At 33.6% G+C, this 13,637-nt stretch overlaps 1 protein-coding gene across 2 annotated transcripts in view; it reads left to right on the plus strand.

The window, feature by feature from the left end:
• The window catches only part of anapc4 (anaphase promoting complex subunit 4), a 50,622-nt gene extending 38,561 nt beyond the window's left edge, over positions 1-12,061 (plus strand). For both annotated transcript variants that reach the window (XM_061888831.1, XM_061888832.1), the window contains exons 20-28: positions 545-638; positions 737-834; positions 920-981; positions 3,973-4,011; positions 4,099-4,200; positions 4,329-4,406; positions 4,485-4,649; positions 11,440-11,563; positions 11,626-12,061. In XM_061888831.1, the coding sequence (XP_061744815.1) occupies positions 545-638; positions 737-834; positions 920-981; positions 3,973-4,011; positions 4,099-4,200; positions 4,329-4,406; positions 4,485-4,649; positions 11,440-11,563; positions 11,626-11,952 (1,089 nt within the window). In that variant the 3' untranslated portion in view covers positions 11,953-12,061. The remainder of the gene's footprint in view (positions 1-544; positions 639-736; positions 835-919; positions 982-3,972; positions 4,012-4,098; positions 4,201-4,328; positions 4,407-4,484; positions 4,650-11,439; positions 11,564-11,625) is intronic.
• Positions 12,062-13,637: the final 1,576 nt, after the last annotated feature.

Raw genomic sequence — 13,637 nt, forward strand, 5'->3', positions numbered from 1 at the left:
GTTAGACCCGCTCGACATCCATTGCTTTCGGTCCCCTAGAGGGGGGGGGTTGCCCACATCTGAGGTCCTCTCCAAGGTTTCTCATAGTCAGCATTGTCACTGGCGTCCCACTGGATGTGAATTCTCCCTGCCCACTGGGTGTGAGTTTTCCTTGCCCTTTTGTGGGTTCTTCCGAGGATGTTGTAGTCGTAATGATTTGTGCAGTCCTTTGAGACATTTGTGATTTGGGGCTATATAAATAAACATTGATTGATTGATTGAAAGTGAAGTGTTTAAAAATGAAAGTGAAGTGTTTAAAAATAGTGGAAAATCATGACATGACCTCTATAAAACAAAAACTTGCTGACAGATGGCACACATACCGGAAAATTGAGTGAGTTGGGGACTCGTACGCGAAGGTACTGTAGCACTCTTTGTAAACAAAGGACTCTCGTTTGAACAGGGTGACGTTGTTCTTTTCCTTGCTTTCTGCAACTTAAAATGTATAAAATAGTTACCAACTGACCCACTAATCAATTAGTAACTTTCCTTTGTCTCAACGTAGTACCTCAAGGACGAGGACGAGGACCTTGTATCGCCGCCAAGCACCAAGGGGAACCAGTGGGTGAAGTTCTTACAGGACAGCACAAACCTGAAGGGTGAATCTTGTTTTTGTTTCATCATCCCTATCATCATTTGTGTTTTCTAGACAGTCCCATGTTGTTTCCTCATCATGATCATCATTTGTGTTTTCTAGACAGTCCTATGTTGTTTCCTTCATTCCCACAAAAGTCTTTGCACTTTGTCAAGAGGTTGATGGAGAACGCCATCGAGCTGTGTCTGCAGAAGCCAGCGGTGCGTTTGCAGTTTTTCAAGCTTTTTTTTTTTTTTTTTAAATCCTCGCCACTCTGCTCATCTTCTGCTTTTGTCGACTGTGCAGGAAGTCATTGGGAAGTCTGTCAGACAGGCTGTCTGTCTACCTTTGTACACTGCACATGTCAGGTAGCATCTCTCATCTCTTTGCTATTCAAATGTTCTTTATCTGCAGTGCATCCAGAAAGTATTCACAGGGTTTCATGTATGTTACATTCTTTTTAACAGTAATGTCCCATGTACATTACTATTAAAAACACATGTGTACAATGTCTAATAACAATGAAAATAATGTCGATACAATGTCTAATAACTATGAAAATAATGTTGATACAATGTCTAATAATTAAAATAATGTTGATACAATGTCTAATAACAATGAAAATAATGTCGATGCAATGTCTAATAATTATGAAAATAATGTTAATACAATATCTAATAACAATAAAAAATAATGCTAATACAATGTCTAATAACTATGAAAACAATGTTGATACAATGTCTAATAACTATGAAAATAATGTTGATACAATGTCTAATAACCATGAAAATAATGTCGATACAAGGTCTAATAACCTTGAAAATAATGTCGATAAAATGTCTAATAACTATGAAAATAATGTCGATACAAGGTTTAAAAACTGTGAAAATAATGTCGATACAATGTCTAATAACTATGAAAATAATGTTGATACAAGGTTTAATAACTACAAAAATAATGTTTATACAATATCTAATAACTATGAAAATAATGTCGATACAATGTCTAATAACTATGAAAATAATGTCGATACATGGTCTAAAAACTGTGAAAATAATGTCGATACAAGGGCTAATAACTGTGAAAATAATGTTGATACAATGTCTAATAACTATGAAAACAATGTTGATACAATGTCTAAAAACTATGAAAATAATGTCGAAACAAGGTCTAATAACTGAAAATAATGTTGATACAATGTCTAATAATTAAAATAATGTTGATACAATGTCTAATAACTATGAAAATAATGTTGATACAAGGTCTAATAATTAAAATAATGTTGATACAATGTCTAATAACTATGAAAATAATGTTGATACAATGTCTAATAATTAAAATAATGTTGATACAAGGTCTAATAACTATGAAAATAATGTTGATACAATGTCTAATAACTATAAAAATAATGTTGATACAATGTCTAATAACTATGAAAATAATGTTGATACAATGTCTAATAACTATGAAAATAATGTTGATACAATGTCTAATAATTAAAATAATGTCGATACAAGGTCTAATAACTATGAAAATAATGTTGGTTATAATGTTGATAAAAAGTCTAATAACTATGAAAATAATGTCGATACAATGTCTAATAACTATAAAAAATAATGTTGATAAAATGTCTAATAATTAAAATAATGTCGATACAATGTCTAATAACTATGAAAATAATGTTGATACAAGGTCTAATAATTAAAATAATGTTGATACAATGTCTAATAACTATGAAAATAATGTTGATACAATGTCTAATAACTATAAAAAATAATGTTGATAAAATGTCTAATAATTAAAATAATGTCGATACAATGTCTAATAACTATGAAAATAATGTTGATACAAGGTCTAATAATTAAAATAATGTTGATACAATGTCTAATAACTATGAAAATAATGTTGATACAATGTCTAATAACTATGAAAATAATGTTGGTTATAATGTTGATACAAAGTCTAACAACTATGAAAATAATGTTGATACAATGTCTAATAACTATGAAAATAATGTTGATACAATGTCTAATAATTAAAATAATGTCGATACAAGGTCTAATAACTATGAAAATAATGTTGGTTATAATGTTGATACAAAGTCTAACAACTATGAAAATAATGTTGATACAATGTCTAATAACTATGAAAATAATGTTGATACAATGTCTAATAATTAAAATAATGTCGATACAAGGTCTAATAACTATGAAAATAATGTTGGTTATAATGTTGATACAAAGTCTAACAACTATGAAAATAATGTTGATACAATGTCTAATAACTATAAAAAATAATGTTGATACAATGTCTAATAATTAAAATAATGTTGATACAATGTCTAATAACCTTGAAAATAATGTCGATAAAATGTCTAATAACTACGAAAATAATGTCGATACAAGGTCTAATAACTATGAAAATAATGTCGATACAAGGTCTAATAACTGTGAAAATGTTGGTACAATGTCTAATAACTATGAAAATAATGTTGATACAATGTCTAATAACTATAAAAAATAATGTTGATACAATGTCTAATAATTAAAATAATGTTGATACAATGTCTAATAACTATAAAAAATAATGTTGATACAATGTCTAATAATTAAAATAATGTTGATACAATGTCTAATAACTATAAAAAATAATGTTGATACAATGTCTAATAATTAAAATAATGTTGATACAATGTCTAATAACCTTGAAAATAATGTCGATAAAATGTCTAATAACTACGAAAATAATGTCGATACAAGGTCTAATAACTATGAAATTAATGTCGATACAAGGTCTAATAACTATGAAAATAATGTCGATACAAGGTCTAATAACTATGAAAATAATGTTGATACAATGTCTAATAATTAAAATAATGTTGATACAATGTCTAATAACTATGAAAATAATGTTGATACAATGTCTAATAATTAAAATAATGTTGATACAATGTCTAATAACCATGAAAATAATGTCAATACAAGGTCTAATAACTATGAAAATAATGTTGATACAATGTCTAATAATTAAAATAATGTTGATACAATGTCTAATAACCATGAAAATAATGTCGATACAAGGTCTAATAACTATGAAAATAATGTTGATACAATGTCTAATAATTAAAATAATGTTGATACAATGTCTAATAACCATGAAAATAATGTCAATACAAGGTCTAATAACTATGAAAATAATGTCGATACAAGGTCTAAAAACTGTGTAAATAATGTCGATACAAGGTCTAAAAACTGTGTAAATAATGTTGATACAATGTCTAATAACTGTGAAAATAATGTCGATACAATGTCTAATAACTACGAAAATAATGTCGATACAATGTCTACTGTCTGTTCCAGCCTCAACAATGCACCAGCACTCTTTCAGCTGCCGTCCTTGTAAGTCCAGCACCTTTGAGTGCAATCCCAGCAGCTCCCTGGTCCTTGTAAGCAGAGTGGAAGTGACATGGAGTGTTTGTGACACAGGTGGAATGACAAGAAGGCCAACATGCACCACGTGCTCTTCTGCATGCCACACCTCTCGCCGCACAAACTCTACCTGCTCCGCAAAGCAAGCGACCCCAACAGGTGATGACACCCTCTGCGTGTCCTTTTTATACTTTAACTTCTGTGTGTGTGTGTGTGTGTGTGTGTGTGTCTGTCTGTCTGTCTGTGTGTGTGTGTGTGTGTGTGTGTGTGTGCGCGCGCCGCCACAGACACGTCCCCAACTGCGTCACGTCCATCGACCTGAGCCACCATTTTGATGCCGGAGACAGCGAGAACTTAGAAGGCCGGTGAGTGCGGATTTTTTCCGGATGTATTTCTTCTTCCTGTCTTCTTCTTCTACTGCATTGTTGTTGTTGTTGTTTCAGAGCCCATCACGTCTACAGCTGCCTGGATGCTCGTTTCTATAGCGACGACATGTTGACTGTGGTCCTCCAAGGACAGGAAGACAATGCTTGCAGCGTCCTGGCTCAACTTCCTCTTCCTTCTACTCTGCACACTGACACTCACTTTGTCTGGAAGCCCAATACCAGGTGGAATATATACTTCAAATAGTACTACATAAATACACAGTGACACTCACTTTGTCTGGAAGCCCAATACCAGGTGGAATATATACTTCAAATAGTACTACATAAATACACAGTGACACTCACTTTGTCTGGAAGCCCAATACCAGGTGGAATATATACTTCAAATAGTACTACATAAATACACACTGACACTCACTTTGTCTGGAAGCCCAATACCAGGTGGAATATATACTTCAAATAGTACTACATAAATACACACTGACACTCACTTTGTCTGGAAGTCCAATACCAGGTGGAATATATACTTCAAATAGTACTACATAAATACACACTGACACTCACTTTGTCTGGAAGTCCAATACCAGGTGGAATATATACTTCAAATAGTACTACATAAATACACAGTGACAAAACTTTGTCTGGAAGCCTAATACCAGGTGGAATATATACTTCAAATAGTACTACATAAATACACAGTGAAAAAACTTTGTCTGGAAGCCCAATACCAGGTGGAATATATACTTCAAATAGTACTACATAAATACACAGTGACAAAACTTTGTCTGGAAGCCCAATACCAGGTGGAATATATACTTCAAATAGTACTACATAACTACACACTGACACTCACTTTGTCTGGAAGCCCAATACCAGGTGGAATATATACTTCAAATAGTACTACATAAATACACACTGACACTCACTTTGTCTGGAAGCCCAATACCAGGTGGAATATATACTTCAAATAGTACTACATAAATACACACTGACACTCACTTTGTCTGGAAGTCCAATACCAGGTGGAATATATACTTCAAATAGTACTACATAAATACACACTGACACTCACTTTGTCTGGAAGTCCAATACCAGGTGGAATATATACTTCAAATAGTACTACATAAATACACAGTGACACCCACTTTGTCTGGAAGTCCAATACCAGGTGGAATATATACTTCAAATAGTACTACATAAATACACAGTGACACTCACTTTGTCTGGAAGCCCAATACCAGGTGGAATATATACTTCAAATAGTACTACATAACTACACAGTGACAAAACTTTGTCTGGAAGTCCAATACCAGGTGGAATATATACTTCAAATAGTACTACATAACTACACAGTGACAAAACTTTGTCTGGAAGTCCAATACCAGGTGGAATATATACTTCAAATAGTACTACATAAATACACAGTAAAAAAAAACTTTGTCTGGAAGCCCAATACCAGGTGGAATATATACTTCAAATAGTACTACATGAATACACAGTGACACCCACTTTGTCTGGAAGTCCAATACCAGGTGGAATATATACTTCAAATAGTACTACATAAATACACAGTGACACTCACTTTGTCTGGAAGCCCAATACCAGGTGGAATATATACTTCAAATAGTACTACATAAATACACAGTGACAAAACTTTGTCTGGAAGTCCAATACCAGGTGGAATATATACTTCAAATAGTACTACATAAATACACAGTAAAAAAAAACTTTGTCTGGAAGCCCAATACCAGGTGGAATATATACTTCAAATAGTACTACATGAATACACAGTGACAAAACTTTGTCTGGAAGCCCTATACCAGGTGGAATATATACTTCAAATAGTACTACATAACTACACAGTGACACTCACTTTGTCTGGAAGCCCAATACCAGGTAGAATATATACTTCAAATAGTACTACATAAATACACACTGACACTCACTTTGTCTGGAAGTCCAATACCAGGTGGAATATATACTTCAAATAGTACTACATAAATACACACTGACACTCACTTTGTCTGGAAGTCCAATACCAGGTGGAATATATACTTCAAATAGTACTACATAAATACACAGTGACAAAACTTTGTCTGGAAGCCCAATACCAGGTGGAATATATACTTCAAATAGTACTACATAAATACACAGTGACAAAACTTTGTCTGGAAGCCCAATACCAGGTGGAATATATACTTCAAATAGTACTACATACTGACGCTCACTTTGTCTGGAAGCCCAATACCAGGTGAAATATATACTTCAAATAGTACTACATAACTACACAGTGACAAAACTTTGTCTGGAAGCCCAATACCAGGTGGAATATATACTTCAAATAGTACTACATAAATACACAGTGACAAAACTTTGTCTGGAAGTCCAATACCAGGTGGAATATATACTTCAAATAGTACTACATAAATACACAGTAAAAAAAAACTTTGTCTGGAAGCCCAATACCAGGTGGAATATATACTTCAAATAGTACTACATAACTACACAGTGACAAAACTTCGTCTGGAAGCCCAATACCAGGTGGAATATATACTTCAAATAGTACTACATAAATACACAGTGACAAAACTTTGTCTGGAAGCCCTATACCAGGTGGAATATATACTTCAAATAGTACTACATAAATACACACTGACACTCACTTTGTCTGGAAGCCCAATACCAGGTGGAATATATACTTCAAATAGTACTACATAACTACACAGTGACAAAACTTTGTCTGGAAGCCCAATACCAGGTGGAATATATACTTCAAATAGTACTACATAAATACACAGTGACAAAACTTTGTCTGGAAGCCCTATACCAGGTGGAATATATACTTCAAATAGTACTACATAACTACACACTGACACTCACTTTGTCTGGAAGTCCAATACCAGGTGGAATATATACTTCAAATAGTACTACATAAATACACAGTGACAAAACTTTGTCTGGAAGCCCAATACCAGGTGGAATATATACTTCAAATAGTACTACATAAATACACACTGACACTCACTTTGTCTGGAAGCCCAATACCAGGTGGAATATATACTTCAAATAGTACTACATACTGACGCTCACTTTGTCTGGAAGCCCAATACCAGGTGAAATATATACTTCAAATAGTACTACATAACTACACAGTGACAAAACTTTGTCTGGAAGCCCAATACCAGGTGGAATATATACTTCAAATAGTACTACATAAATACACACTGACACTCACTTTGTCTGAAAGCCCAGTACCAGGTGGAATATATACTTCAAATAGTACTACATAATTACACACTGACACTCACTTTGTCTGGAAGCCCAATACCAGGTGGAATATATACTTCAAATAGTACTACATAAATACACACTGACACTCACTTTGTCTGAAAGCCCAATACCAGGTGGAATATATACTTCAAATAGTACTACATAATTACACACTGACACTCACTTTGTCTGGAAGCCCAATACCAGGTGGAATATATACTTCAAATAGTACTACATAAATACACACTGACGCTCACTTTGTCTGGAAGCCCAATACCAGGTGAAATATACAGTATACTTCAAATAGTACTACATGCTTCCACATCACATAAAATAAATGCAATATCAAGTGTATTTATGTACTAAAATTTTAAGTTTTTAAGTACCAATGATAGTCACACACACACATTATTCTCTGCATTTGACCCATCACCCTGGATCACCCCCTGGGAGGTGAGGGGAGCAGTGAGCAGCAGCGGTGCCGCTCCCTAGAATCATTTTTGGTGATTTAACCCCCAATTCCAAGCTTTGATGCTGAGTGCCAAGCAGGGACATCAAATATGACTAATATTACATGGTAGTACATCAATAGAATATATACAATATGAGGTGTGTTTATGTACTAATATATACATCAAATATTACTATTAATATGCTACTATTTTAAATAGTACATAAACACACCTCATATTGTATTTACTAATATATACATCAAATATAACTATTATTACAGGGTAGTACATCGATATGTTATATACAATATCAGGTGTGTTCATGTACTAATATATACATCAATTATTGCTATTAATATGCTACTACATCAAATAGTATATACAATATGAGGTGTGTTTATGTACTAATATATACATCAAATATGACTATTATTACATGGTAGTACATCAAAAAGTATATACAATATCAGGTGTGTTTATGTACTAATATTTACGTCAAATATGACTATTATTACATGGTAGTACATCAACATAATATTTACAATATCAGGTGCGTTTATGTACTAATATATACATCACATGTGACTATTATTACATGGTAGTACATCAAATAATATATACAATCTCAGGTGTGTTTATACACCAACATATACATCAAATATGACTATTACTACATGGTAGTAAATCAAACAATCAACACAATATCAGGTGTGTTTATGTACTAATATAAACATAATATCTTACGATTAATACATGGTAGTACATCAAATAATATATACAATATCAGGTGTGTTTATGTAGTAATTTATACATCAAATATGCCCATTAATATGCTAGTACATCAAAAAGTATATATAATATCAGGAGGGTTTATGTACTAATTTATTAATCAAGTATTACTATCATTACATGGTAGTACATCAACATAGTATATACAATGTCAGATGTGTTTATGTAGTAAAATATTAATCAAACATTACTATCATTACATGGTAGTACATCAACATAGTATATACAATGTCAGATGTGTTTATGTACTAACATATACATTAAATATGACCATTATTACATGGTAGTACATCAAATAATATATACAATATCAGGTGTGTTTATGTACTAATATATACCGGTACATCAAATATGACTATAATTACGTGGTAGTACATCAAAAATTATATACAATATCAGGTGTTTTTATGTACTAATATATACATCAAATATTACTATTAATATGTTAGTACATCAAAAAGTATATATCATATCAGGTGTGTTTATTTTACTAATATATACATCAAATGTGACTATTATTACATGGTACTACATCAGGTGTGTTTATGTACTAATAAAAACCGGTACATCAAATGTGACTATAATTACGTGGTAGTACATCAAAAATAATATACAATATCAGGTGTGTTTATGTACTAATATATACATCAAATATTACTATTAATATGTTAGTACATCAAAAAGTATATATCATATCAGGTGTGTTTATTTTACTAATATATACATCAAATGTGACTATTATTACAGGGTACTACATCAGGTGTGTTATGTACTAATATATTAATTAAGTATTACTATCATTACATGGTAGTACATCAAGTAGTATATAAATTATCAGCTGTGTTTATGTACCAATATAAACATCAGATATTACGATTAATACATTGTAGTACATCAAATAATATATACAATATCAGGTGTGTTTATGTACTAATATATATATCAAATATTACTATTTTTCATGGTAGTACATCAAATAATATATACAACATCAGGTGTGTTTATGTACTAATATATATGTCAAATATTACTATTATTACATGGTAGTACATCAAATAATATATACAATATTTTATGTGTTTATGTAATAATATATACATCAAATATGCCCATTAATATGTTAGTACATCAAAAAGTATATATAATATAAAGTTTATGTACTAATATATACATCAAATATTACTATTATTACATGGTAGTACATCAACATAGTATATACAATGTCAGATGTGTTTATGTACCAATATATTAATCAAATAGTATTATCATTACATCTTAGTACATCAAGTAATATATAAACTATCAGATATGTTTATGTACTAACACATCAAATATGACCATTATTACATGGTTGTACATCAAATAATATACAATATCAGCTGTGTTGATGTACTAATATATACATTAAATATTTATATTAATATGCTAGTACATTAAATAACGTAATACAATATCAGGTGTGTTTATTTACTAATATATACATCAAAAATAACTTATTACATGGTAGTACATCAAATAATAAATACAATATCAGGTGTGTTTGTGTACTAATATATACATCAAATATTACTATTATTACACAGTAGTACATCAAATAATATATACAATATCAGGTGTGATTATGTACTAACGTACCGTATATACATCAAATATGACTATTATTACATGGTACTACATCAAATAGTATATACAATATCAGGTGTGTTTATGTACTAATATATACATGAAATATTACTATTATTACATGGTAGTACATCAAATAATAAATACAATATCAGGTGTGTTTGTGTACTAATATATACATCAAATATTACTATTATTAGACAGTAGTACATCAAATAATATATACAATATCAGGTGTGATTATGTACTAACGTACCGTATATACATCAAATATGACTATTATTACATGGTACTACATCAAATAGTATGTACAATATCAGGTGTGTTTATGTACTAATATATACATCAAATATGACTATTATTACATGGTAGGTAGTACATCATATATCAATTGTATATGTGTACAAACAGTGGAGTCTTTTCTTGAGCTATATTTAATAATGCAAGCAGGTATTAACCTGTGATTAATCATGATTAATCACATCCCACCATGTGATTAATCGTGATTAATCATGATTAATCACATCCCACCATGTGATTAATCATCATTAATCCCATTCCACAATGTGATTAATCACGGTTAATCACATTCCACTATGTGATTAATCATGATTAATCGCATTCCGCATGTGATTAATCATGGCAATCACATTCCGCAATGTGATTAATCGTGATTAATCACATTCCATGATGTGATTAATAGCATTCTGCAATGTGATTAATCACGATTAATCACATTCCATAATATGATGAATGTGATTCAAAGAATGATTTGACCGTATGATCGTGTAAAGACAGGGTGTACTTCATATTGCAGTAGTACTTGGGAGTGTACTGCAATATGTACTTGAAAGTGTGGTCACTCCTCCTACTTTCAGCTTGGACCAGCAGGGCGGCGCCATACCGTGCCAAGGACTGGTGCTGGGGACTCAGCGCCGCCGCCTGGAAGGCATGAAGGCTCAGTTCGTGGCCGTCAACGGCGTGCGAGAAGTGGCGTGTGTGGTAAGTTGTTTAGTCAGGATCCCACCTGCACCACCTCCATGACTCCTCCCCCTCGCCCTCAGCTGAGCGACAACCTGCGCCACCTGCGCGTCTTCGAAATGGACATGGAGGACGAAGACGAGGAGGCGGGCGAGCAGCACAACGCCAGCGCCGACCACAACGGGCTGGAAGTTTCCATGCAGGAGCTTGGACCAAGTGACCGGCGTCTGGACTCACAGGAAGCTTCTGACCAAGACCCGCAGGCACTTGGACCAAGTGACCGGCCTCTGGACTCACAGGACACTTCTGAGCAGGAACTTGGACCAAGTGACCAGCGTCTGGACTCACATCAAGATTCTGAGCAGGTACTTGGACCAAGTGACCAGCTCCTGGACTCACAAGAACTGTAGTTGTCTTTGACTTTGTACTTTCTGGACCTTGTCAAAGTCTTGCTGACAGCACAAGTCAACAATGATGGACACTCCAGGTTCTTTTGCATATAAAAAAAGGTTCATTGAGCACTTTTGTCATCCTAAATGTGATTTATAGTAGCAAAGGTGTTAGGACTTCGCATGGCTGCAGTTGTGTGACCTCAAGTATGCAAGAATCCAGGAGAGCAGAAAGCAGGTAAGATGATTTTAATTTCATCAAAGTAAAAGATATAAACAGAAAGCAGTCTTGCATGGAGATGTTCCCAACATGGTTTTAACTTCGAGCACTGAGGAGTGCTCGAGTGAAACATAAATCGACCTATGTTGATTGACAGCAGCTGAGGACCGCTGCCAATCAACAGCAAGTGAGAGAAAAACAGTGCTCAGCGGAGTAAACAGGAAGTACAACAAAATAAGAGCACTGAACAGGAAATAAAGTACAAAACACGAAAAAGTAACAGAAATTAAGTGACAGATTGTCACAAAAGGGATCGTAATTGTTGCATTCAAAGTCCATGTGGTGTTACTGCTGCTTTTCAACCACTGCGCCGCGGCACACTGGTGTACTGTGAGATACAGTCTGGTGTGCCGTGGGAGTTTATGTAATTCCACCTAATTGGGTTAAAAATATTTTTTTGCAAACCAGTAATTCTAATCCTTAAATGTGTTAAGTGTCTGTACTGTCTACAGCTCGGCAGAGTAACCGTGTAATACTCTTCCATACCAGCAGGTGGCAGCGGGGAGCTAATTGCTTCGTAGTTGTCGGGAACAGCGGGAGGCAGTGTGAAGGTAAAAAGGTATCTAATGCTTAAACCAAAAATAAACACAAGGCGAGTGCCGCTAAGAAAAGGCTTTGAAGAAAAACTAAAAGTGTACTGGCTGCTGTCATGACATGGACTTTGGTGTGATTTGTTTTCCCGTGGCATGAAGGTAAAAACATGATTTTAATCTTAACTCGAAAAAAATTGAAAAAAACGAAAGGCGCTCTCAGCAGAGGTTCAAAACTTGGCTAAGAAAACAAAACTGTGGACATAAAACAAAACTTGCAAACTATGGCATGAATAAAGAAAACTGACTTGGAACGAGAAAAGAACAGCATGGATCATCAGCATGAATAACGAGGGTGTGCGAGTCCAAATCGAATCAGGTGCCTGACATGAGGACAGGTGAGAACTAATGGGTTGTGATGGAAACAAAGCAGGGAGTGAGAAAACAGGAACTGACAGAGGGCAAAAACCAAACAAAATAGTCAATTTAAACATGATCACCAGGACATGACAGTTGCAAAATAAACAAAAACAGAATGCTGGCCAACAGCAAAGATTATCTTTCTGTGGAGCAGACGGCGTCCACAAAGTGCATCCATAAATGACATGACAAACAACAACAAAATGGGAGCGTAAGACAAGAACTAAAACACCTACTTTGAGACAAGAGCTATAGTCATGCATGCTTGCTTATGGTTGGAATTCAGATCAAACAATTGCGAGAACGACTTCTTATTGTATCTTGTCGGGATCCCCAGCAAGAACATTCAGAAGCTGCAGTACTTACAGAATAGTGCTGCTAGGATCCTGATGAGAGTGCGGAAATAAAATAAAATCCCTTCACTGGCTTCCGGTTCCACTCAGGATTGAATACAAAGTCTCCCTGCTAACTCACCA

The sequence above is a fragment of the Nerophis ophidion genome, linkage group LG26, assembly GCF_033978795.1.
Source record: "Nerophis ophidion isolate RoL-2023_Sa linkage group LG26, RoL_Noph_v1.0, whole genome shotgun sequence".
Classification (NCBI taxonomy): domain Eukaryota; kingdom Metazoa; phylum Chordata; class Actinopteri; order Syngnathiformes; family Syngnathidae; genus Nerophis; species Nerophis ophidion.